Here is a 24,834-nt window from a genome sequence, read left to right as displayed (position 1 = left end):
CCCAACCCAAAGGAGGAGAACAGAAATAAAACGGGGCATTGGGGGAGGGGGAGGGGAGGGCAGGGAACAATGTGAAACATCAACATCAAAAAAACACTGTTAACACCACACGTTTAACACTGTAAAGGACAAGCCCATCACCTGCAGATCATAACCTGCTTGGTGTTGGCACGGCCCCAAGCCATTCCTCCCTGGGCAGGGAGGAAGGAGGGACTGGACTGGGGAGACTAGGGAAAGGAGAAGGGAGCCAGAGAAGGGGAAGTGAGCCCTTCCTCCCAGCCCCATATTGTGAGGGGGACCCTTTGGGGCTTGGCCAGAGGGTGTGGACCACCAAGGAAAAGGAGAGAAAAACTACTGCATCCTCTCTCCTTCCCCCTCAGTCTTTTCTCTTTGCTTCCAGGGTCCCTCCCCCCCCCACAACTGACACAGGTTTTCCTTGTTCCCCCCCCCATTCCTTTACCAGCTCCTCCCCCCCAAGCCATGGGAAGGCCAAAGTGGGGGAGGACATCACTGGGGAGCCCCGTTAGACGGTGGCCCCCAGCATGGCCTCTGTCTCGGTGAGGATCTTGTTCTGGTTGGAGTCCAGCCCAAAGAACTTCACGCTGAGGCCATCCACAGGGTGGAGGACGGGGACCAGGGTGATCCTCGGGAATGTCCGGCTGGCCAGCTCGAATCGACTGGTGCTGGCCAGCTCCACCGCCAGCACCTTCAGGAAGAGCTTGGCCAGATGCTTGCCCAGGCAGGTCCGGACGCCACCGCCAAAGGGGAGGTAGTGGAAACGGCCATCTTTGTCCTCACTCCGAGCCTGGCTGAAGCGGTCAGGGTCAAACACATCCACATCTTTGAAGACTGGCGCTGTGTCATGGGTGTCCCGGATACTGTACATCACGCTCCACCCCTTGGGGATCTGAAAACCCTGCAGATGGAGTAGAACAACAGGGAAGGTCATCAAGAATGGATCTGGGAGATACTTGGCCGGGGGAAGCCAGTAGAAGAGCCTTACACACTGACCACCGTAAAACTGCTAGCCCAATCTCTCCATTTTACAGAGGAAGAAACTGAGTCCAGAGAGAGCCAGTCATTTGCCCAACATCACACAGTTCATAAGTGACAGAGATTTGAATCCAGAGGCTAAAGACCAAAGACCTCTTTCCAGGAGACAGGAGATAGATTGTCTCTGTCACCAAACCAGGGCTTCCCTGGGGACAAGACCTATGACTCCCCCATCAGACTAGGGGCTCCCTGTTCTGTGACTCCCCCATCAGACCAGGGGTTCCCTAAAGGCATGCCTCCCCAGTTTCTTCCCTGATAGCCCACACTCACATCTAGCTCGAAAGTCTGGAGTACAGTGCGATAGCCGCCAGAGATGGGCGTAAAGAGGCGCATGACCTCTTTGATGACACAGTCCAGGTAACGCAAGCCAATGAGGGTGTCCAGCCTCAGGGCGCCCTCACACACGCAGCCATTGTGCAGGATTCCATTAACCCGAAGCTCCTCTCTCAGTTTCTCCAACACGTTGGGATGCTTCAATAGCTGCATAATCAGGGAGGTGCTAGCACTGGCTGTGGTGGCATAGGCTGCAAAGATCAGCTCCAGGGTCCCATCCTGCAATGGACATGGAGGACATGGTCCGGGCAAGGTTCCACTGAGTGGGTAATACCCATAATCCCCTCTTCTTGCCCCAGGACAGATCGAAGGCCCTTTTGCTATCCCTGAGACATCTTTGGGGAAGGGGGAAACAGACCCTTGCACCCAGAAGTCTCTTGCTCAACTGCTCTCTTCCTGACTGGTGCCACCAAATCACTTGAACTTCCACAGAGCCTCAATTTCCTCCTCTGTAAGACCTGAATTCAAATCCTGCTTCAAATACATCCTAACTACATGACCCTCTGTGTCTCAGTTTCCTCATCTGCAGAACTTAATTCTCCTTGCCACCCTCTGAGACAATGTTTCTCTAATGTATCTAAGGGCAAGTCCCTTCTGCTTGATGAGTCTCAGCTTCTCCCACTGTTACATGAGGGGCCTCTGAGGCTCCTCCCAGACCCCAGACAGAGCTAGACCTACCTTCAACTCTTGCATAGTCATCTCCTTTCCATGCTCTTTGCTGCTCTCAATGAGGATGTCCAAGGCATCCGAGTAATCCTTGCCCTGGGTGCTCTGCAATTTCTCTCGGATGGCCTTCTCCAGCCCTTTCTGCAGGGTGTGCCGGGCTTGGATGCCCTACAAGGGAAGGGAAGTCTTCAGAAGTGTGGATGGCATTAGTGGAACAAGAAGGGAGCCCACATTCTCCCAATTGATCTGAGACAAGGGTGTAGGAAGGTAACAAGAAGACCAAGGCAATGATGCCTATGGCCAAGGGTCTCAGGGTGAACAGGGAATCCATCTTGTCTCTGCCCCAGGTTACAAGGACTCTTGTTCCCAGTTTTCTTGAAAGGACTTGGACACACAACTTCCACATAGAATTCTTGAATCTCCAGATTTCCCTCCCTCTGAGATGCCCAGATGACCCTCAACTCCCCACCCCAACCCACCCCATTATTTCAGATTTCTTCTCTGTCATCTCATATCCTAGATAAGTACACCCCTCTAATTGTCTGAAAACATAAGATCCCTTGATGAGGAGGGATTGGATCTTCCTTCCAATCCAGGGATTCTCTCATCCCTCCAATGAGTTATTCTGAAATGCTATCAACAGTTCTGCTCTCTGGGGGCTCCCTGGTAATGGGAATCCCTCTCACTCCTCCCTTCCTGTCTCCAGTTCCTGAGATGGAGCCCTTGCCCCAGGAAGATGCTCAGGACAAAGGGACTGGACTCACCCGACGGTAGCCACTGAAGGGGAGATCGACAGGTAGGGAGAAGACATTCTCCACAAACTGCTGGTAGACCTCAAAGAGGTGAGTGAGGTCCTCCTCAGGGATGCTGAAGCCCAGGAGGACACGGATGGCCATTCGGAAGGTGAGCTTCTGGGCTTCTTGGTAGACATTGATGGGATCAGGATTGCTGCTCCAGGCTCTCAGAGTGTCTTGGATCACCAGCTGGATTTTGGGGAGATAAGACTCCAAGGCTTCGTGGCTGAATATTTTGGAGAAAACCTATAGAAGAGGAGAGATACAGAACCTTGACCACCTGGCAGTCCCTTCCTACCTTTCTAGTCGTCTTAGACTTTGATCCCCACACCCACCATCTTCCACTGCAGGGCCTAGGTGTGAGCTGTCCCCCATGACCAGAATGCACTGCTTCACCACCTGGGATTCTTATTCCTTTGGGGATGAGTCTCAAGACTTCCTTTCATGAAGCCTTTAATGGTTTCCCTAGCACCTAGAGTTCCCCTCTCCCCCACAGCCCAAGCTCTCTTGCCTATGTTCAGTATAAATCCTATATAGAATCAAATCAGTTATCCTCTATGGTAGATTGCAAACACTCTGAGGGCAGGAACTGGTTTACTTTTGTTTTTTTGTATCCTCAACACCTGCCAAGCAATAGGTACTCAACAAATGTTTCTCTCTTGATTGATGGAACAGTGATTCTTGTTCCTTGATGGTCCCAATAAGAAATAACCAAAGACCCTTCTCATTTCTCATGCTCTATTATGCACAGGAGACAATTTCTCCTATTTGTCTTTGGCATGTTGTTCAGTCACTTCATTTATGTATGACCTATCATGACCCCATTTGGGGTTTTCTTGCCAGAGATATTGGAGTGGTTTATCATTTTCTTCTCAGGTCCATTTTACAGATGAGGCAACTGAGGCAAACTGGATTAAATGACTTGCTCCAGGTCTAAGGTTGGATTTGAACTAAGGTCTTCATTGTGTCTTAAACTCCCCATTAGACCATAAACTCCCAAAGGGCAGGAAATAAAGGCAGACAAGGTGTCTTAGCTCATCAATTCAGTAAGTCCTAAATACAAGTACAGATTTAGGCATTAGACAAAACTGAACATTCTTAAGTCCTTGCCCTCCCCAAGTTTACCTTATAATCCTAGGGTACAAGATGGGCTTGGAAGATAAGAGGTAGCTGCTATGATGAACAATGGTCAACATTGGGTCTGGGGCCCAGAAGACATGTTCACCCCCCAGCTCTGCTAATGAGACCTGGGAAGGGAATTGATCTGGCAGCTCAATGGGCTAATGATGGCAGGGCTCAGATTCAGTTAGGACTCCTGCAATTGATCTGGTCTATACTTGGTCCTATTCAAGGAGAAGTGCAAACAAATCTCCAACTGAAATGACGGGTAAAGGAGCCATCATTTTGGACTACCAGCGCTGCTCAGAAGGCCTCTGGAAAATCTAGAATCTCAATTTTGACATTACTCCCTGTCTGACCATAAGCAAATCATTTAGCCACCTTGAATCTCAGTTTCCTTAACTGTAAAACAGATGATGACTCCCATAGTATCCACCTCTTCAGGTTGTGGTGAGATTCAAGTGAGATAGTGGGCATAGAACATTTTATAAATGACAAGATGCCCAGGACTATAGGGCAGAGTGGGGGGGGGGACTGAGTTTGGGGAGCATCTTACCATAGCCTACCTAGTGGTCATTTTGCTCCATAGAGGAGCTGCAGCCATAGAGTTGGCACATGCAGGAGGCTGAAATCCCAGTAGATTCCAAGCTCCTTGAGGGCAGGGACCATCTTTTGCCTCTTACTTTTGTTTGACACACAGTAGGTGCTTAAGATATGTTTTTCGAATTGCTTGGGCAATGGATGTGGGAGAGGGCTCCTTGGAACCCCAGCTCAACTATTTCCTTTCACTGTGATCTCAGACAGGTACTTTAAATTTGTTGCGCCTCAATTTCCTTCTTTGTAAAATGAAGGGGGGCAGGGGGCTAGACTAGATGACCTCTAAGTTTCCTTCCAACTCCAAGAGACAGAGGGATGAACACAATGACCTCCAACCCCAAGGACTCTAATGCAGTCAAAAGGTCGTTGCCAAACCCTAGACAAGATGTCTTTTTAATCCCTTCTGTCTTTCCCAACTGCTCTTGGCACTGGACAGACTCGCTGTTTCCACCTCCCCTCCCCTCTTCCCTTCTGATTGGCTCCCCAAGGTCCCCCCACCCCAGCCCCCTCTCTCCCCCTTCAGCTCCCCACACATTTTTTCAGGCAGCCTGTCGCCCGCCCATGGAGTGTAAGAGATGAGAGGGGCTGTTTGTTTATTTGTGGATGCCCAGCCCAGCCAGGCCTATGTCCCACTAACCCCCCCCCCCATGTTCCCAACCCCACGTCCGTTGGGGGGGGGGTAAGGCATGAACCAAGCTGGTGGGAGAAGGGACAAGGTAAGAAGGTCACCAGGGTGAGGTGGGCCAGGGCTGAGGAAGGGGGAAAATCCCTCTCCTGGGGCCCCTCACTGCCCCCAGAACTCCACCCGCACACATTCACGGGCCCTCTGGAGCACCCCCCAAACATAACAACCTCACAAACTGTAAATTTGAGAATTTCCCCTGCAGTCAGCTGGAGGAGGAGAAGGTAACATTTTCCTGGCCGGAGACGTGCATGGCTAATGGCCGGGCCCTGGGCCCAGAGGGTTTGCTGAAATAACAGCCCTGGCCCTTCCATGGCCCGGCCGGGCCTCACAATAGCACTTTCATACCGAAATCCCTGGTGGCTGCCGAGGTGGGAGGGAGGGGGGGGGAGGAAGGAGTGGAGAGAGAGAGATGGCCCAGCACAGGCTGAGGGGGGGCGGCTGTCAGGGGTCTGCTCCCACTGGGAACAGGAAACCAGCTAGTGGCCTTCAGCACTAGCTAGGGACGGGCAGAGGTCATCTGGACTAGCCCCTGCCTTCAAGGAGTCAATGTCTCCCCCACCCCTTCATTCAGCCCCCCCAACCCCCAACTCCCACCACGTGTTCACCCAAAAGAAGGAGGATTTCAGAGCTGGCCTCAGTAACTCATTCCAGAGACGAATGAAACCAGGCAGATAGAGAGTTTGCCCTCCATCTACCCTTAATCTTTCTTGTCTCAGGGTCCGGAGTTAGCCAGATCTCCAGGTGCTGTTTTTTAACCCACTTGAACTCTAAGAAAATCAGGGCAGGGCTGGGATTGGCAAGTTTCTATTCTCTTTCCATTGCTAGAGAGATGAACTCTTGAACTATTAATAAAAGTACCAACCAAGGGTGCCACAGGTGCCCTGGATAAGGGCGAGTGCCTACAGAACCGCTATGAAGGCACCCAGTCTGACCCTGGAGGTGGGGGCTGGAAAGGGGGGGAGACAGGATGCTGAAACATTACTGGAGACCTTGACTGGAGATAACGCCTCCTAGGACACAAGAATTGGGGTCCATGGGTGAGAGGGGTTTAAGGGAAGTTGAATGGGGGCTACTTGGGAAATAGAAGAAGGAGTCAGGTGAGGGTGGGAGCCTTGAAGGACTTTCTCCAAAAGCTAGAGTTTTCATTTCCCAGTCCACCGGGAACTAGGCTGTATACTTTGGGGGTGCCCAAAGGGTTCACATTGGTGCTGCCTCCTCTCCTCCCAACAAGAAAAAGTACCTACCCAGTAAAGTCACCTTGACAAGTCCATGACCCTTTGTAGTCAGAAGCAGAACCAACAGACACCACCTCAAGGGACTCTCATCTTTACCTAATCACCACCCAAAAAATGGCTCCCCTCCTCATAGGTAACCTTGCTAGGCTTTCTGTCCCCATCACCCACCCACAGCCTAGAGGATGCTCAACACTTCTTGGAGCCCTCAGCAAATCTATTCAATATCCCTGGCGCACTTTTTTATGTTCAAGTCTCAAGAGTTGGGAGGCAGTGGGGTGGAGCAGTGGCAAAATCACTGACATGAAAGCCTGAAGTCCTGAGTTCAAATCCTACTTTAAAATTTTTCTACCCGTGGAACTAGGGGCTTGGATTTGTCAGTCTCTGAGGTTCCTTCTGGATATAAGAATCTGGATATAGGAATGAGCCCAGTGGTGTGTCAACTATTGTTTCACTTTGCCTTTCAGCCTCAGCTTCTTCCTCTGTAAAACGGGGCTAGGAATTATTGCCCTTTCTGCCTTCCAGGCCTATTGTGAAGAAAGTACTATAGAGATGCAACTTATCATGGATACTACTAGTTTTATTCTTATTCCTCACTGACATCATAGTTCAGAGAGGATGGGATCAACCAGTCCCCAACACCTATGAACATCCCCTGCCTGACTGGACTCCATTCATGCAGGGCAGCTGGAGCAAGAGTCTGCCTCTTTGGCCATGGAGAGGGAGAAGGATCATCAGGTGCGGGGAGTCTGAAAAGGGGTCAGGCCTTTGTTAGGTGAGGACGATATTCTGGGGCTTCTCTGGGGAAGGTTGGAGGGGGCAGGCAGAAAGCAAAAGAGACAGAGACCCAGAAAGAGAGACACACAGAGAGAGGTAGAGAGAGACAGAAACCCAGAGGAAAAAAGAGAGAAGAAAGGTGGAAAGATATAGAAATCCAGAGGGAAAGAGAATCAGAGAAAGAGAAAAGAGACAGACCCAGAGAAAGAGAGAGAAGAGAGAGGCAGAAAGAGGCAGAGAGAGACAGAGAGACCCAGAGTGAGAAAAGGAGAAAAAAAGAGACAGGTGGAGAGACACAGAGACAAAGGTTTAAAATAGACATAGGGACTATGACTTGGGATCATAGGAAAGAGCCTACAAGTCATGCAATCCATGCCCCTAATTCCTTTTTGCACTATTCTACCAGGACAGGAAATTGTGAGTGCTGATTGTATATTGGGAAGAAAGAGCCCTAGACCAGATGGGAGACAAGACACCTGGGTCTGTGACTTTGGGCAAGCCACTGCCCCTCTGTGGGTTTCCATGTCTCTCTAACAAAGGAGGGAGCTGGCCTTGACCTCCAACAGCCTCCCCAATGTGAATGCTCGGACTCAGTGACCTCTGTGTTTATGTCACTGAGTTGACGTTCCTGCTTCTGGACTGACCCAAGCCAAAGCTATATAGGAGCCTCCTGGCCCTTGGAGATCTCCAGGGCTCCCTGCCCAGTGTTAACCAACCTCAACATTTCTTAGAACCATCAATGGCTCGGAAAGGCCCAGCCCTTCTTGAAAAGAACCCCACCCAAGGGAGGTCTGGTCTGAACCCAAAGCCTAGGTTTTTGGCAATTGGAAGCCTCAGTCTGAATCAGCCACCCCGGGGTCAGTAGCTGGGCAAACCTCAGAAGGAGCCCAACCCGCCTGTCCCTTCTCCTGCGGGATTCCTAAGGATGACTGATGCCCAAGTCTAAGGTCATGCCTGATGCTCCCTGGGCTCCCCCTGGCCCCAGCTTCACTCTTTCCCTCTGAGCTCCCTCTGAATTCCTCCCCTTCCCCCCAAAGCAGTTCAGGTGCAGAGCAAAGGGGGCTGAGAATGAGCCCAGAGCCTGGGCAAGGTCAGTGGAGGGGGGAGGCGCAGAGTCACAGTTTGAGTCCCTTGGGAGGGGAGGCTAGAGACACAGGGCTTCCTTGAGGCTGGAGTGAGGATAAAGGGAAGGGAACAGTCAGGAATGCCAGATCCCATCTGTCAGAATCCCAGCTCAATCCTTCAGAGGACCTGAGTGTGAATCTCACCTCAATGACAACTAGTGACTATGGATAAATCACTTCCTTTCTCTGAGTCTCAGTTTTCTCACCTCTACAATGGAGGTGGGGGGAGACCAACTAGATCATAGGCTCATAAAATCACACTTAGAACTCAGGTCAGAGTTCAATGTCCTCATTGGATGAGGAAAGAAATGAACACAAATGTCAAGTGGATAGACCAAGGTCACACAGCTAATAAGAACCTGAGTCCTAGCCACACTGGATCCTGCAGAAAATCCTGTTTGTCCTCCCTTCCTCCCTCCCTCCCTCCCACCTTTCCTTCCTTCCTTCCTTCCTTCCCTCCTTTCCTCCCTTCCTTCCTTCCTGCCTCCCTCCTCCCTCCCTCCCTTCCTTCCTTCCTTCCTCCCTTCCTTCCTTCCTTCCCCTCATTTTCACTACCTATTCAATGGGCCTCAAGGCCACATCCTCCTTGTTTCCCAGAAATATTCCCATTTTGAGTGTTTGAAAGCACCCAAGCTGGATCAAAGTTGGAAAGGAGCTAACCTTGGAGATCAACTAAGCCAAGTCCTTTACTGGAAGAAAACTGAGGCTCAAAGCGAATCAGTGACAATCCAAGCGCACAGGAATATAAAGCGGTAGACTGGTTTTGACCCTGGGTCCTCTGATGCCTAATTCAGGCCTTTTCCTACTACAGTTTGATTATCATGGCTCTGCCCCATTGGGATCTAGGAGCTTGGGGGTAGGCTAGAGTTTGGACTCTAGACTTCAAGGTCCCACAGAACCATAGCTAGACCGAGGGTAGCCACTGGGGAGGACTGGGGCGGGGGGGAATCTCCTGGCTGGAGACAGTTCCCTAGAACCAATGACTTCCAGACAATGATCTGGGAGCAAGAAGAGACCCAGAAGGCTGTGGCCCAGGGACAGAGATCCATCATACAGAGCAGAGAGAATAACACCGAGCTGCCAATCCAGGCAGGCTGAGGTCAAGGTGTGTGTTTTATATTCGAATCAAGTAAGAGAAACGAGGGGAAGGGGATAAGGGGGTAGGGGAGAGAAACTCACTACTCCTATTATCTGACATTTTGCTCCTCTTGGGGACTCAGTTCTCTTCCAGAATTCACTTGACTTCCTCTCTTCAATCCCAACTCAGCTCCTCAGGTTAAGGCCGACAAAAGGCCTCCCTGAATCCTCCAGGGCCCTATGAACTGTTCCTCTAGTCTCCTGTAGAGAGATGGTCTAAGCTCTCAGAGGAAGGTGGTACAATATACAGAGTTCCAGGCTGGGGCATTGGGAACAGAGAGGGGCAAGCCCTGCCTTGGAGATTCACTAGCTGTGTGATCCATTTAAATTCCTCAATCTTTGCCTCAGTTTACTCATCTGTAAATGAGGGTGATGACAGCATCAATTTAACAAGGTTCTTGACTTAACTCACGTAGAGGAGGCCGTGTATGATAAGTAGCTAAGATGGCAATATTGGCTATGATTATTATTTCCCAAGGAATTGGAAGGACCTGAGGACAGGGATAATGTCTTAGGATCATCAGAGGAGAGAGTACAGAGATAGGGATCCAAGCCACTCACTTCTTCTTGGAACTGTCCTACCAGGACAAGGAACTCTGAGTACTGCCTATAACCTAGGAAAGGAGACCCAGGATTAGAGAGAGAGAGTAATTCATCTCAGCCCAGATCCGGGGCAGGCCATGGTTTGTAGGTAGAGGCGGAGGGAAGTTACCTTGCCCCAAGTGAAGATGGAAGGGGGGATCCTGAGACTCAAAGCCGACTCACCCTCGCCCCCTTTCTATAGCTCTGTAGTTGTAATGGGTCAGGTCTCTGTTTCTCTCCAGAGGATGGGAGTTTCCTCAAGGTGAAGGCTGTCCAGAGTCATCAATAAAAACATCATCAAGCCAGCCTTGGACTGATCTCACTCCAAGGTTTAAGAAGTGAGAGGGAAGGCCCCTGGAGCCTCCCCCTCACCCAGACAGAGCCTCCCTCCTCCTGTTCGGAGGCTCCCCCACCTCCATCTCCCCAGGCGACCTTCACTGCCTAGTTATCTCCGGGCCCCAATGGCTCATGGGCAGCCAGCCTGCTGATGGCCCTCCCTTCAGCCTACCTCTCGCCCGTCCAAACAGTAACTTTGTGGGCGAAGGACACCAACTCTGTTGGCAAAACAAAGGGGCTGTTACTGTATCTGGGGAGAGCAACAGTCAGCCTAGCCTGGACCTCTTCCAGGACCCCCTCCCTTCTGCTAAGACCAGCCCCTCCTCGCCCCAAAGGTGTCTTGGACTGGGGCCAACGCTGCCATTTTCCAGAGGGGGAAACTGAGGGCCAGTGACTTGCTCAGAGGCAAGAATGGAAAGCAAGCGCTCGGATTTCGGGGTCCTAATTCTTTTTACTCCGATTTTGTTCTTCATTTCCTAAATCTAAGAAAGACACCAGGTCTCATCTCTAGGCTCAGATCGGGGCTTTCTAGGAGCAAGATTTGTGCCTTCTTCCTGCCTATCATCTCATAATCTTCCAATTCCCCAAGCCCCTTTGGATTCTCTGCCATCCGAGTCATTATCCTCTGAAAAGTCTTATAGAAAGACGGTGCCGTAAATTCAGAGTCACAATGGAGAACCATCAGAAAAATGAAGCTCTCTAGGAGGAGAGGAGGGGGAGGTCCGAAGGGCAACAGGAGGCAGCCAAGGATGGCCCTGGGAAAGTAAGCTTAGATCCCCTATAAGATGGGGAGCATGGATGAGCACAGGGGGAGAAGCCCTGGCTCAGACAAGGGAGACAGACCCATTCCAGACAGTTCGATGACCTGGGCAAGAATCAGTCACTGGGCCACAAGTTCTGGGTCCCGTGGGGCTCTAAAATACCAAGAGATTTGGGTTACATGAGACAAGGATGTCTGATCCTTTCCCCAGGTAAAGGAATATTTCTTAGGGTTCACCTCAATGCAAGGTCTCCAAGGATGACATATGCCAGGGATCTGTGCCAGCATCTCCCACTCTGCCTATGTCAGCCACAGAACCTTCAATTTAGTGTGGCCCAAAATCTCCTCAGCAAAGATAATGACAAAGTAGAGAAGGAGAAGGAGGGGGAGAGGAAGGAGGAGGAGGAGGAGGAGGAGGAAGAAGAAGAAGAAGAAAAGAAGAAAGAAAAGAAGAAGAAAAAGAAGGAAGAAGGAGGAGGAGAAGGAGAAGGGGAAAAAGAGAAGGAGAAGGAGAGAGAGAGAAGGAGGTGGAAGAGGAGGAGGAAAAGGAAAGGGAGAGGGAGAGGGAGGAGGAAGAGGAGGAAGGAGAAGAAAAGAAAGAAAACCCTTAGCATGATTCATGCACCAAAAGGGGATTCAGAAAAGAGGGCTGACTCACTGGGCAAGATGCAAACCTCAGGTTAAGCTCAGCACAGTGAGGAGGGAGCACTTGGCTGGAACAAGGAAAAGCTGGGGATGGAGCAGAGAAGGGAAAGAGGCTGAGCAGGAAGAGAAAAAAAAGAGAGAGAAGAGGGAAAGGATGAGGAGCAGAGAGGGAAGGAGTACAAGGAGGAAGAGGCAGATTCAGTCAAAGGGACAGGATGGAGTGGGGAGAGCCTGGGGATACTGGAAAAAGAAATGAATATTTTTCTCTTATAGTTAATAACTAAGCATTATATTAGGACCAAAGCTTCCCCCCACCCACCCCGTACCACTTCCTCATCTAGAGTGGGGAAATCAGAGATTTACTTAGGCCAAGATCTTACTATTGTTAATGATGATGTTTATCCTTCATTCAAAGAAGACACTAGCTGCATGACCTTGGGCAAGTCACTCCACTCTGATTGCCTCATATCCAGTGCCATATTATCCTAATCCATATCTGGCCACTGGATCCAGAGAGCTAGAGACTTAGCACAGACTCCCTCACTCAAATCCAATTCACTTGCTTGTCATGGCATCACCATGATCCTCTTCAAGAACAAAGGACAAATGTCCTTTGACAAATCTGGAAAATGTTGATTCTCCCTTTTATCAAGACAGGTGACATGGAAATTGATGTCACCCAAGAGCTGACTGACCTGTCACATATCCCAACATAGCCCATTTCCCATTGTGTTAACCAGTCAGAGGTGATTAGACATCTCTTGGGAACACCTGGCTTCCAAGGTCATATAAACTGTGAGCCAAATGCCATGATGATCCTTGATCTTTGAGAGACGGCCAAAAGACCATCCTTTTATTTATAACCTGCTGGCCTTATTAATTATTAATATTCAATTGCCCAGAAGCTATGTCTCTCAAACCTTTTTTAATCACTCAATCCTCTCTAATCAAGGCTAGAACTGGCAGAGGCCTTCATAGTTGTCATGTGATCAGGTCCTTTCTGCTGCATACTAGCATCTGCTCTGGGACCTGAGTTCAAGTCTTGACAGGGGTCTGAACTTGAGGGCTATAGACTTTTGAAAAATATTTTCAATAATTGTATTTCAAAAGAATGGGTTTCCTCTACAATCTTGTGTATTTTATTTCTTATTTTTAAAAGCCTTCTTCTGAGAAGACTGCCAAAGGGTTCCAGGGCTAAGGAAAGGTTAAGAATCTAGGTTTTAGAAGATGGTTTGGAGCACCAAGATGTTAAATAATTTGCCCACAGCCACACAACCAGCATTTGTTGGAACAAGACTGACCCTCAAGACTTCCTGACTCTTCGGGCAGCTCTCTATCCACTAGGGCACACTGCCTTGGATTGCATAGAGACAGCTAGTGATGCAGTGAACGGAACAGGAAGACCCAGGTTCAGATTTGACCAGCTGTGTGAGGCTAAGCAGATGACTTAAGTCTATTTGATTCAGCTTCCTCATCTGTAAAATGGGTATAATAAAAGCAGGGTTGTGAGGGTCAAATGAAATGGTCTTTGATTTAAAAAAATATATATTTCACACAGTTGCTGACACTTATAAATGATAATTCCCTTTCCTTCCCCCTAGACAGATCTTTCTCTTGGCCCATTAGAAACCTTTCCCAGCTCATCTTCCCTACTACTCAGCCTCACTCCCCCCACCCTTGCCCAAGGGAGACAGAGGCATCCTCACCACCATGACTTTCCAGGCTTGTGGGTGGCTCAGCACAATTTCAATTCAGGACTCTCACTAGCAACACAGCCCAACCTGGTCCAGGGACCACCAGGACAGCTGAAGGGCAAACACCTGGAAAGCTGTGGTGACTGTAAGAATGGTCCGTGAAACATCTGGCCAGACCTCCCGGAGCTGGGAGCCCAGGCTGGTACCAATGGAAAGAGTGACTCTCTCAGCCCTCTACTAGGGAGGCCTCACCACACCCCATCAAGAACTCCTCATACTTATTCTCCCAAACCCCACCCCGGGTTGAGTCCCGTACTCAGGCACACATGGACCCCCAAATAACCACCAGATGACTTTGAAGCCTGGCCACAGATGGAGCCCTAACTTTGGCTTCAAAATGACATCTAAGCCTGGCCATGGATCATCCAAGGTTAGTGGGGATTCCTTCTCACTCCCAAATTCCATGATTCTAACCCCCCCCCAATCCTAATAGTGCTTCTATTCCCAAGATGTCTGGCTCATAGGGATCATGAATTTCAAACTGGAAGAGATTTCAGAGACCATCTAGTTCAGTTTTTTCATTTCTTACAGATGAGGAAACTAAGGCCCATTGTGAAATGACTTGTCCAAGAACACACAGATAATAAATGGATTCTAACCCATCTCTTTCCAAGTTGGTCACACCTCAATGCTGAGGCTTTAGGGTCTGCATCCTCCTGACTGAGTGGCTAGGTGTCTCAGTGGATAGATCAAAGGGCCTGAAGTGAGGAAAACCTGAGTTCAATTCCAACCTCAGACACTTACTGTGTAACCCTGGGCAAGGTTAGCTAGGTGTCTCAGTGGATAGATCAAAGGGCCTGGGCAAGTCACTTCACCCTGTTTGCCTCTGTTTCTTCATTTGTAAAACGGAGAAGCAAACTGCAACCCACTTAAGTAGCTTTGCTAAGAAAACCCCAAAAGGGGCCACAAACAGTAAGGTATGACTGAATGACAGCACCCTGCAGGTTGGATTCCTAAAATTGAGGCTAACACAGAAACCTTTCCAGGTGCGGCCTGTCCAAGGGGACTCCTGCTAAGCAAGTCCACCTTTTCCCATCATCCCTCAAGTCTCCCTTCAAGCCCTCCTTCCCAAGAAAGAGAGGAAAGAGGCAGGGCATCCCAGTTCTCCATATATCTACCTCCTCAAAACTTGGACGGCACATTTGTCTGAATCCTTTCTTAGACACTCGCCACATACTACTGAGAGACGAGAGCATATTTTTTCCTGAGTGTGTTTTTAGCTCCTCAACCACCCTGGATACTCCTAGAGACAGGACCGCCCTTCCCTTTTCTATATTCCTTCCCTTAAGGGAAGCAAGGATGAACTCTTCACACAGCCAGCTCCCTAAGGGCTACTGGCTGAGCAGGTTTCAGGAACCTGGCAATTCTCTAGGAAGAAGTCCCTGATTTCCTGTAGCATCCCTCATCTCCTTCCATACTTGATTCTCATCTTCTATCAGTAAGCAGTAGAGCCTATCACTTGGGTTTATATGCTGGCTCTTCCCCTTGGGCAAGTCACTTCACCCCGATTGCCTCGCATCCAGGGCCACCTCCAGTCATCCTGATTCATCTCCGGCCACTGGATCCAGATGACTGAAGGAGAAGGTGAAGTTGGTGACTCTTAGCACAGCTGCCCCCTCCCAAATAAATTCATATATGTCATGGCATCCCCTCCCTGATGTCACGGCCTTCTTTGAGAATGAAGGACAAACATCATCATCATCGTCGTCGTCGTCATCATCCTAGAAGCACAACCCTGAGTAAATAACTTCCACAATTGGGCTCAGAAACATCTTCCAGATTTGAATTGAGGGTCCTATGAATGACACATTCCTGCAGTTGACCTTAAGTCGAAAACCCAAAACTCAAAGATCCAATATAATTTACTTACAAAAGCAAACTTTAGCATTGCCTAGAAATCCTAATAATTTTAAAATAACATTTCTCTTTGCTATAAAAATCAAGATGTTTTGCTATTTAAACATAAGTATTATTAAATAATAATTGCAAAAAAGAATGGTACCTCCCTGTCCTATCCAAGCTTAAATCTGTGATCCCTGTATGTGAGCCTGCTTGCTGCTCTCCCCATCCTCCTATACTGCCCTGTGGGCAGGCACTGCCACATTCACAAGATCCTATGATTTATTTGGTCACCTTAGGGAAATGCCCATAGTAGAGCCTTCACCCCTGGATGCCCACGTGATAAATGTGCTTCTAGACAAAGCTTTAAGGTTTGCAGGCCTTGACCAAGCATGGTTTCTTTGGTTCCTCACAACTCTACGAGATCTTGACTATTACCCATTTTCTAAATAAGGAAACTGAGTCTCAGAGACATCCAGTGATTTCCAGTCATTCCGGTAGTATTGGGCAGAGAAGTGGTGTAAGTTCCAGGATCTCACAATCCCCTCTATGTTTAGCAGTGGGGAAGGAATGAGTTTATTAGGTGTCTATAGGTTGCAGGCAGTATACTGAATGCCGGGGATACAAAGAAAGACAAGAGATACCCTCCCATGGGGGGACTTTGGATAGACAAGATGGAGACAGTAAACTGGAGATAAGCCACCGAGGAAAGGCATGGATGAGGGAAGGCCCCTTCCCTTCTCCCAGACTCTTGGAATCTTTTTTTCAGCGTAAACGCCTTGTCTGTCCGAGTCTGTAGCGGGGGTATCTGTGGATCACGTGGGCTCCCTTTGTCCCTCCCCACAGCTCCCCAAGGGGAAGTTCCTGGATCCCTATCTTCCTTTGTATACAGTGTATCCCCGGCACCTGATACATAGTATTCTCTAATAAATGTCTGCTGACGATTGAAATGAATTGGGGCAAACAAAGATAAAACATTACAATGTAAAAACCGAAGATCCTGGGGGCCCGGGAATAGAATGTGATGGGGGGGCAGGGTTTATTGTCTCTGGGGGTTTGGGGCTTTGTTGTCTACAAGGCCCAGCACCTAGCAGGCTTTCCCTAAAGGCTGGTCGAACTGAATAATTCAGTGAAACTGAATAGTTCAGTGAAAAGCAAGGCCCCCGCATACTCTCACATTCTCATTCCCTAAAGAACCTCAAAGGACAGTTACTTCCAGTCCCTCAATTTTGCAGAGGAGGAAACTGAGGCCTGGAAAGGGAGGGGGGAGTAGAGGGTGGGTTAGGGTCCCGCCCCCCCAAACCCCTTCCCCAGGCTGCACTTCAAAGGGAAGGAGCTACTTCCCCAGCAGCCAGGCCCCAGTTTGGGAGAGGACCCGGAGAACCCCGGACTCGGGAGGTGGAGGTGGGAAGAGGGGGCGTGCCCAGCCGTCTGTCTCCCTGGCAGCTTTAAGAAAGGAAGTTGGGGGCGGCGCTCAGGGCTCAGCTTTGGGGTTACTGCAGTTCAAACTGCACGTGCTGCGGGGCGGACCCCGGGGAGACGCTGAGGCGGCTGAGGAGGCAGCGGGAAGGAGGCGGGCTGGGGAACTCCAGCTCGAAAACCCTCCTTTACTTTCCCTTCCCGGGAGGGGGGCGGCCAGGAGGGGTGTGTGTGCGTGCGTGTGTGCGCGTGTGTATGTGTGCGCGTGTGTATGTGTGTGCGTTTGTGTGCGCGCGCGTGTGTATGTGTGTGTGTATGCGCGTGTCGGGGGGCGGGGGCGGGGGGAGTCTCAGGGCTGCGCCCCCCATCTCCGCCGCGGCTACCTTTTTCCGCGCCCGATTTCGGATCCTGGCCCCAGTTCGCTCCCCGCAATCCCCCCATCCCCCACCCCGGCATCACCCTTTTAAATTCCTCAGGAGGACCTCAGCTGGAGTTTGGGATCCTCGGAACTTCCGAGTCGGGTCTCCGGTTGCGCGTCCTCCCCCCTCTCGCTGCCCCCCACCTCCCCAGCGCCCATCCTCAGACGCGAAATCGCCAAAGACAGCCCCGCCCCAGGCGCTGGTGGTCCCCGAGCGCCCCCCCCCTTCTTGGAGGTAGAGGCAGATTGGGACGGGGAGAGGGCAGGGCCTGGGGTCCCGCGGACCGCCAGGGGGCAGGAGGCGGGAGAGAATGGGCGCCACGCGGCTCCGCTTGCGAATGGGGAGGGGGGAGAAGAAAGGCCATGTGTCCCTATCGTCAGGTCGCGATCCCGCAGAGTGGGGGCGCTAGAGAGAAAGGGGCGTTCCCCCCCCCCCCCCCACTGCCCGCTGGGCAGAGGAGGAGGACTAGACCCTGGAAGGAGCAGGTAAGGACCCAGGGGGTGTGACGGGGGAGGGGGCTCCGCCCAGCGGATCCAGAGGTTTGGGCATCCGCCGCGGTGGGGGCAGCCCTGAGACCCCCCCCACACACACACGTCCAGGGATGGAGAGCTCCTTCTCTCCACCTAATAGCCACGTATCTAGATTGCGCCGCTGCCCACACACACACTCTCCCCCGGTGGAGAAGGCAAGGGCCCATTTCGTTTTCTTGGAGAGGAACCGGAGGCCCTGGGGGGACTTGATTTCCCCAAAGCGGCAAGAAGCCGGGGAGGACTTCCACCCCGTTTCCCTGCCCCTAATGGGGGGGGGGGGGGCACCAGCATAGCGGGAGAGCAGCCTTGGCCTGGAGGCTGGGTGGGAGGAGGGAAGGGGGCGTGGACAGGGAGAGGGGTCTGCAAAGCTGAAAATGAAAGGGAGGCCGCGGAAAAGCGAGGCCGGCCGCCAGAAGGCCCGGGCCGGGGCCTGCCCTACCTTTCTCTTGTTGCGGTGGACGTCGCCGATGGAGTTGGCCACGGTGTTGGGCCCCAGGAGCATCCGCGTGCTGCGGGGCCACTCGGTGCTCACCAGGTGATGCTCGCCCATGAGAATCTTGCGCACGTTCTCGGCGCCCGTGACGCGGATCAGCGGGCGGCCCAGCAAGTGGGTTTTGAACACGTTGCCATACTTCTCCCTCCGGGACGACTGGAAGCAGGAGCCCTGGGGGGCACGGGGGGGGGGGGCAGAGACACAGGCAGCGGGTCATTTCCGGGCCCCTCAGAGAAGCTTTAAGCGAAAGGAGTGAGTGGAGGGGGGCGAGTCTAGAGATGGGGGCCTCGGGGACCGTCTTGGCCAACCCCCATATTTTCCAGGTGGGGAAACAAGCCCTTAGAAGTAAAGGGGCGTCCGCTGGCCCCCGAAGAGGGTGCAGGTGGGAGCGGCGTAAAACGGACCAGGATTTCGCTAGGAAAGCTGCCCAAGTATTTTCCAGCGGCTCCCAGGAGGCCTAAGCCCTGGGATGCTAATTTTACAGATGAGGAAACCGAGGCTGAGAGGGGCTAAGGGGAGCTCCCGAGCCATCGCTACTCAATAAAGGTCTGAGAAAGAATTCGAACTCGAGTCTTTCCTACTCCTGGATGCTGTTTTGGGGGGGGGGGGGAAGGGAGGCTGGAGAGGAGGGGCGAGATGCCAGGGCCCCCTCCCCTTTTCTGGCCTTCGGGGCCCGGGAGGAGCCGCCTTTTGCCCTGCGGCCCTCCCCCGCCCGCTCCCGGCTCTCTCTGACGTCTGACTTTATTTTTTCAAAGCCCGACTGGAAAAGACATCATCCTCTCGGCGGTCCTACCCGGAGACGCGCGGCCCGTTGGCACCGGGGCCGGGCGCTCTGCTCTGCGCGCCCCCTCCCCCGGCCCCCCGGCTCTCCAAACCGTCGGGGGGCGATGTGCGGACCCCGAGGGGCCCCGCCCGAGGCCCCCCCTCCCCGGCCCGACCCAAACCGCCTCTTCCCCTCTTAGAATAAATCTTTCCAGGCTCCCGTCCACGGGCTGGCGATTCCCCGCCGGATGGCCCGGGGCCAGCGCCTATTTATAGCGGCGCACGGTCCCCTCCCCCGGGGGCGGCCGCTCGGGAGGGGGCGGGGGGCCGGGGCAGGGAGTTTCTGGGCACAGAGGTCAGGCCGTGCCCGGAGGTGCGCTCCGCGGCTGGCCCGCCCCGCGCCTGGCTCCCTGCTGGCCGCCGCCGGCCGGCCTCGGGGCTCCGGGGAGGGCCGCGGGTGGCTCCGGGCCGCCGTGCAGCTCAGAACGCGACCCGAAGAGCCAAGCGGGCTCCCGGCCGCCGGGGCTCCGGGGCCGCCGGCCGGCGGGCTTCCCAGGCGGGTCCCGAGCCAAGCGGGACGGGGCGCACCCGGGAGCCCCTCTAGGGGGACGCAGCCCAAGAAGGGAGGAGGGGGCTGCGGAGGGGGCGGGGCGGGCCGGGTCGCCGCGGAAGCCAGACACAGAAGTGGTTTTGTCGGCTGTGGGTTAATTAGGGGGCGATTACGCGGCCGGGCGGGGCGGGGCGGGGTGCGGGGCTAGAGAGCAGGGGACTGCAGGTAACTCGATCCCAGCCGTCTGGGCCCGGGCTAGGGGGGCGGTGGCGGCCAGTAAATTGGGACGCCCCCGACCGGGCCGCCTGGAGGGGGGGCGGGGGGGGTTTGCTTTGGAATCACAGGAAACCCACTGAAATTTCCGAAGGGTGGGGGGGCGGGGGGCAGAATTCCTCTCTTCGCCTGGGGTCGGCCGCTTTCGAGTCCCCTCCCCCACCCCAATGCCATTCCACTCGACCCCGGTCACCGAAGGGAAATTACCTGTCTACCTTCCTCTGCCTCTTTCCTCTCCTCCCCCCAGGGGGTCTGTTTGGGGCACCCAGCCAGGGGTCCCAAGGTGGGGAAGGGCGGAGCCCCGGGGTCTTTCCCCAAGCCCCTGGCGATCTTGGGGAGCTCCCCGCCCCCTTCTCTCTTTTCTTTCCAGAAGACATTCAGAAGTCAGTGTGTAACGTAGCCTGTCTCACACACACACACACACACACAAACACGCCCCTACATATACACACCTCTACCTCCGTACACACCCTTACACGCACACACACGCACCCCCAGCATATCCATCCATACACACGTACCCCCCCCGCCACACACGCGCACACACACGCGCGCACATGCACCCCCCCAGACGCGCAAGTCTAGAACCCGGCTCCTCCAGGCCGGGTTGCAGCCTCCCCCCCCCCCCCAGCCAGGGCTCCTCAATCACTTTTCCACATGGCCTTCCGCAGAGGGGAGAAGCGAGGCCGCGCCGCCGCGCCGGAGCCGTCTGGGGAGCCCGGGCGGGAGGAGCCCCCGTGCAGGCCCCGGGCCCAGGAGAGCTCGTGGGGGCCGAGGTTGCGGGGCCCCCTGGGGGAGGGGCTCTGGGGATTGGGTCCCACCTCCCTCTACTCTGCCCTGGCTCCCGCTCACTTGGGTGGGTGGCGACTGGTTTCACAGTTCTCCCTGGAGAAGAGGAGGAAGCCGCCTGGGGCGGGGGCCACAGTGGGGTTTGGGGGGGCTCCCGGGTCTCTGCTCGCATTCCCGTTGGCTGTGAGTTTCCTGAGGGCGCCTGCCCCCCCCCCCCCGGTTCTCGCCTCTCATCTGCTTCACCCTAATTAAAAGTGCGCTTTGGTGGCTTCATAAAGCCCTGTTTGTCCACCGCGGCAGCGCCCGGCTCCACAAAGAGGACTTTCATCGGGGCGGCCACTCCAGCCGCGAGTCCAATTCATACAAAAATGGGGTATTTTTAGCCCGGGGCTCTGTTTAGATGGTGCTCAGTGGAAAGGGAGAGCCCTTGGAGGGACCCCCGGAAATGGGCCCAGAAAGGGCCGATTCGCCAGGGCGCCCTGAACCCCTCGGGGGCCGCCGCCCCCTCCCGTGCCCTGGCTTGGCCCTGGCCCGCAGGATCCCCCCTCCGTGGGCTGGGGGCTCCTGGGCTCAGTTTGCGGGACTCCTCCCTGGATGGGCCTGGGGGCTCCTGGCTTTCGCCTGTGGCGCTCCCCCCGGGTGAGATGGGGGCTCCTGGGCTCAGTTTGCGGGACTCCCCCCATGGGGTTGAGGGCTCCCGGCTCAGTTGACTAGACTCCCCCCCCCGCCCCGACGGGGCTGGGGACTCCTGGGGGGGGCTGGCACGTCTGGCCTGAGATTTGGAGCCTGCAGCCCCCGCAGCCCGCGGAGGGAGCCCGCCGCCGCGGCCTCTGTGGGTTCTGAGATTTTATTTCCTAACTTCACGGCCAAAAACTCCCGGCCGGCCGCCCTTAACTCCTTCTGCGCGGCCCAGGTGGGAGGGAGAGGGAGGTCGAGGCTGCCTCGGGTGCCCGAAGTATCAAAAGTGGGGGGGAGCATCCACACAATTAGCTCTCAAGGAGTGGGGGAGACACGCAGGGGACCCCGACCGGGTCCGAGTGGGCTGGGGGCTTGTAAAGAACCCCCCCCCGAGCCGTGGCCAAGATGGGCTATGCCAAGCTGCTTTTCCTGTTTCTAACCAGGGCCCCCCCACTTCCCCTACACACACACACACACACACACACACACACACACACACACACACACACACACACACACACACACACACACACACACACAAATCTCCATCTGCTTGGTCCCAGGGCAGCTTCCCCCTGCACTCCCCAGCCCCCCCCCATCTACACAGCTATCTATTTGGCTCCCCAAGCTCCCACTGTCCCCCCCGCCGTGCACGTTGCACCCAACCAGATTAATTCCTGTCCATCTCCAGAATCTCTCGGTGTCCTGTTTCCCCCCCCATACAACCGGATCTTGGGGCCGCGGGATCTCTGGGTGCAGACCTGGGGCTACGCTCCCCGCTCACCCAAGGGGCGCCCGGCCCACCCACCTCTGCCCAGGTCTTCTTTGGCCAGCCCCCACTACCCTCGCCGCCCTCCTATCTCTCTGGGAGGAGAAATAAACAGAGGAAACTTTGCCAAACAGGTAGTCGCGTGGCCCGGGCTTCCCCAGCTTGTCACTTTTCCTTTCGTCTACGCAGACATCACCACACACACACACACACACACACACACACACACACACACATGCACACACACACACACACAAACACACACACACACAGACACGCACACACACGCACTCCCTCCCGGAATGCCAGTCTTACCTGGCCAGGCAGAGCCCGCTGCCAGGACCCGGCCCTCTCCTGAAAAACCCAAGTCTTGCTGGGCAGGCTGCCTCAAGTCTCCTCTCCTTCCTCTCGCCCCGGCTTCCTGCGCCCCCAGCCCCGGCCGGGCCAGCCGCAGCCGCGGCACCCCGGGGACCAGAGACGGCAGGCGAAGAGGCAGGTGGGGAGGCGATAGCCACGGGCTCGGACTAGGGGACTCCTAGTCAAAGGGCGCCGAAGGGCTCCCACCTGGGCCGCGAGGAGGGGGCCCCGTGCTCACCTGCCTCCCTCCCACAGTTGGCTTCTGGAGCAGCCGGGGCCACGCGGGTCGGAGGTTCTAGAACGCTCCCCCGCCCCGGCCAAGGAGACGCTTTCGCCCCCTCCAAGGTCTCCCCGGCTCCCCCCCCCCCCACGGGGCCGGTCTAACCTTCCGTCACCTTGCCAGCAGACGGCCAAGTGGTCCCGCGCCCCTTTGCCCCCTCGCCGGGAGTCTGCAGGAGAGCCCCTTCCCGTTTGCGCCTCAGCCCCCGCCACCTCCCACCTGTGCAGCCCTCGCCTCCTGCCCGCCCCCCGCCCCGGTCTGCGCCTCCTACGAAACCTGAATCGCCCTCCCCAAGCCCGCTGCGCTCCGCTCCGCCGTCCCCGAGGCTACGCAGCGCCGGCTCCCGGGTGGCGGCAGTGGCCTGGGGAGGGCACGGACCGGAGGGGGAGCCGCGCGCGCGCGCCCTTACCTGGAGCAGCCAGTGACCCGTCTCGCCGATCAGGGGGAAGCCCATGGAGCCCTTAGGGATGGGCAGCTTGCAGCTCTTGTCCCGGGTGGCTGCCCAGCGCAGCTGCCACAGCTGCTGGGACACGGCCAAGAGCAAAGTCACCGAGACCAGGCAGGCGGCGAAGGTGGCCAGAGCCGAGACCAGATCAAACCCCTCAAAGAGCATAGTTTTGGTTGGTTCGCTGACTGGCTCCGAGTGCTGGGGAGGGAGGGGAGAGAGGAGGGGAGGCGGTGGGGGAGGGGGGCAAAGGGAAAGGATGGAGCCGGAAACGGGGCTGCGGTGGGGGGTCCCCTGCTCGCTCCCCAGATACAGAGAAGGCGGGCGGGGGGGGCTGCGGAGAGAGAACCTGAAGTCTCAGAGGGGGTCTGCAAGGGGGGCAAAAAACCTGCCTAAAAAAAAGACCCGAGGCCACTCCAAGTGTAACTTTGTTTTGTGTTCCTTTCTAGGGGGGTGGGGGGCGGCTGAGGGGGCCGGGGCGGGGACTGGACTAAGGACAAAGCGCTCAAGTTCGCCCGCTCGGCCTCTCCAGGCACCACGCTCGGTGAACTTGGGAAAACTCGGGCCGGCGGCCCCCTCCCCCCTGGCCGGGGGAAAAGGCAAAAAGAAAACAAAATAAGATGAAACAAAAATGAAAAATTCAAGGGCGATCGATTCTTCCGAAGGATTTGGTTTTTTAATTCCAATTGCGGAGGGGAAAAAAATGAAAAATTCTAATTTAGGGAGGAAAGGAGAGGATGCCTCCCTCAGATCCCCAAAGAAAAATCACCGGAGAGCCCCCAAACTTTTGGGGGGAAGAGGAAGGGGAGATGGTGGTTTGGGAAATGCGGGGACCTACCCCCCGACTCTGTATCTGTTCAAACTTTAATGCGGTGCCCCAGCCTCTAAGAGCTGCCCGTGCGCCCCGGCAGCGGCTGCGGTCAGAAGGGAGGAGCAGAGCGGAGCGGAGCGGACGAGACGGAGCGAGCAGCGAGCGCGGAGCGGACGAGACGGACGCCGAGAGCCAGCTCCAGCCCGAGCCGAGCCGGGGCCGGGGCCGGGGCCCGAGGGGAGGAGGAGACGGAGGGGAGGAGGAGAGGAGGAGGAGAGGAGGAGGTGGAGGCGCGGGCCGGTGGGAGGGCAGGAGGGAGGGGGTGAGGCGGGGTGGGGTTGGGGGACGGGCGGGCGGGGGAGAAGCCGAGCCGGCTTATTGTAGCAGGCGGCGGGCAGGCAGGCTCGGGGCTCCCGGCTCGGGGCTCGCTGCTGGGGGAGCGGGGAACAGGGGACAGGGGAGGGGGGAAGGGAAGAAGAAAGAGGGAGAGAGAGAGAGGAAAAAAAAGGAGAAATGAGGCCAGAGGCAGGATTTCAGGGCCGCTGCTTTTAAAAGCTTCTCAATGCGAATTTGGGCGATGCGTGTGTTTATATAGGGCGGGAGGCTGCGCCGTGGGCGCTCCGCCAGCCCCCCCTCCCCCCTCTCCGCCCGCCCCCCCCCCCACTCTCACAAAGCCGGAGGCGTGGTGAGAGGCCGGGCCCGGCGGCCCGGGAGCGTGTGAGTGTTGGACGCGCGCCCGCCCGCCGGGGACCCACTTGTAGCCGCCGCGGGAGCGAACTCTGCTCGCGGCCCCGCTCCTCCGCGGCCGCGGCCCTCCGCCTTCGCG

The 24,834-nt window shown here is 55.0% G+C and overlaps 1 protein-coding gene across 2 annotated transcripts; it reads right to left on the bottom strand.

Annotated features, from left to right (window-relative positions):
* Positions 1-430: 430 nt before the first annotated feature.
* CYP26B1 (cytochrome P450 family 26 subfamily B member 1) lies at positions 431-24,485 on the bottom strand. 2 transcript variants are annotated; one of them, XM_074195740.1, is made up of 7 exons: positions 24,036-24,485; positions 23,162-23,398; positions 18,241-18,465; positions 2,817-3,092; positions 2,065-2,220; positions 1,324-1,605; positions 431-916 (listed from the first exon to the last, which is right to left on the bottom strand). In XM_074195740.1, exons 2-7 carry the CDS (start codon positions 23,363-23,365, stop codon positions 524-526), a joined length of 1,536 nt encoding a protein of 511 aa, XP_074051841.1. In that variant the 5' UTR covers positions 23,366-23,398; positions 24,036-24,485; the 3' UTR covers positions 431-523. The 2 variants fall into 2 exon arrangements, with proteins under 2 accessions (XP_074051841.1, XP_074051834.1); XM_074195733.1 differs by having other exon boundaries at positions 23,162-24,485.
* Between the last annotated feature and the right edge of the window lie 349 nt (positions 24,486-24,834).

The sequence above is a fragment of the Macrotis lagotis genome, chromosome 1 (genome assembly GCF_037893015.1).
Source record: "Macrotis lagotis isolate mMagLag1 chromosome 1, bilby.v1.9.chrom.fasta, whole genome shotgun sequence".
Taxonomy (NCBI): domain Eukaryota; kingdom Metazoa; phylum Chordata; class Mammalia; order Peramelemorphia; family Peramelidae; genus Macrotis; species Macrotis lagotis.
The sequence above is the reverse complement of the archived record's forward strand: the minus strand, read 5'-3'. Positions and strand labels throughout refer to the sequence as shown.

Excerpts from the sequence above, each read along its gene's own strand:
- CYP26B1 (XM_074195733.1), bottom strand. The coding sequence starts at position 23,365 with ATGCTCTTTGAGGGGTTTGATCTGGTCTCGGCTCTGGCCACCTTCGCC. Across the intron at positions 3,093-18,240 it reads TCCACCGCAACAAGAGAAAG|GTTTTCTCCAAAATATTCAG; the intron begins GTAGGGCAGGCC and ends CCTCTTCTATAG. Across the intron at positions 1,606-2,064 it reads TGACTATGCAAGAGTTGAAG|GATGGGACCCTGGAGCTGAT; the intron begins GTAGGTCTAGCT and ends TGTCCATTGCAG.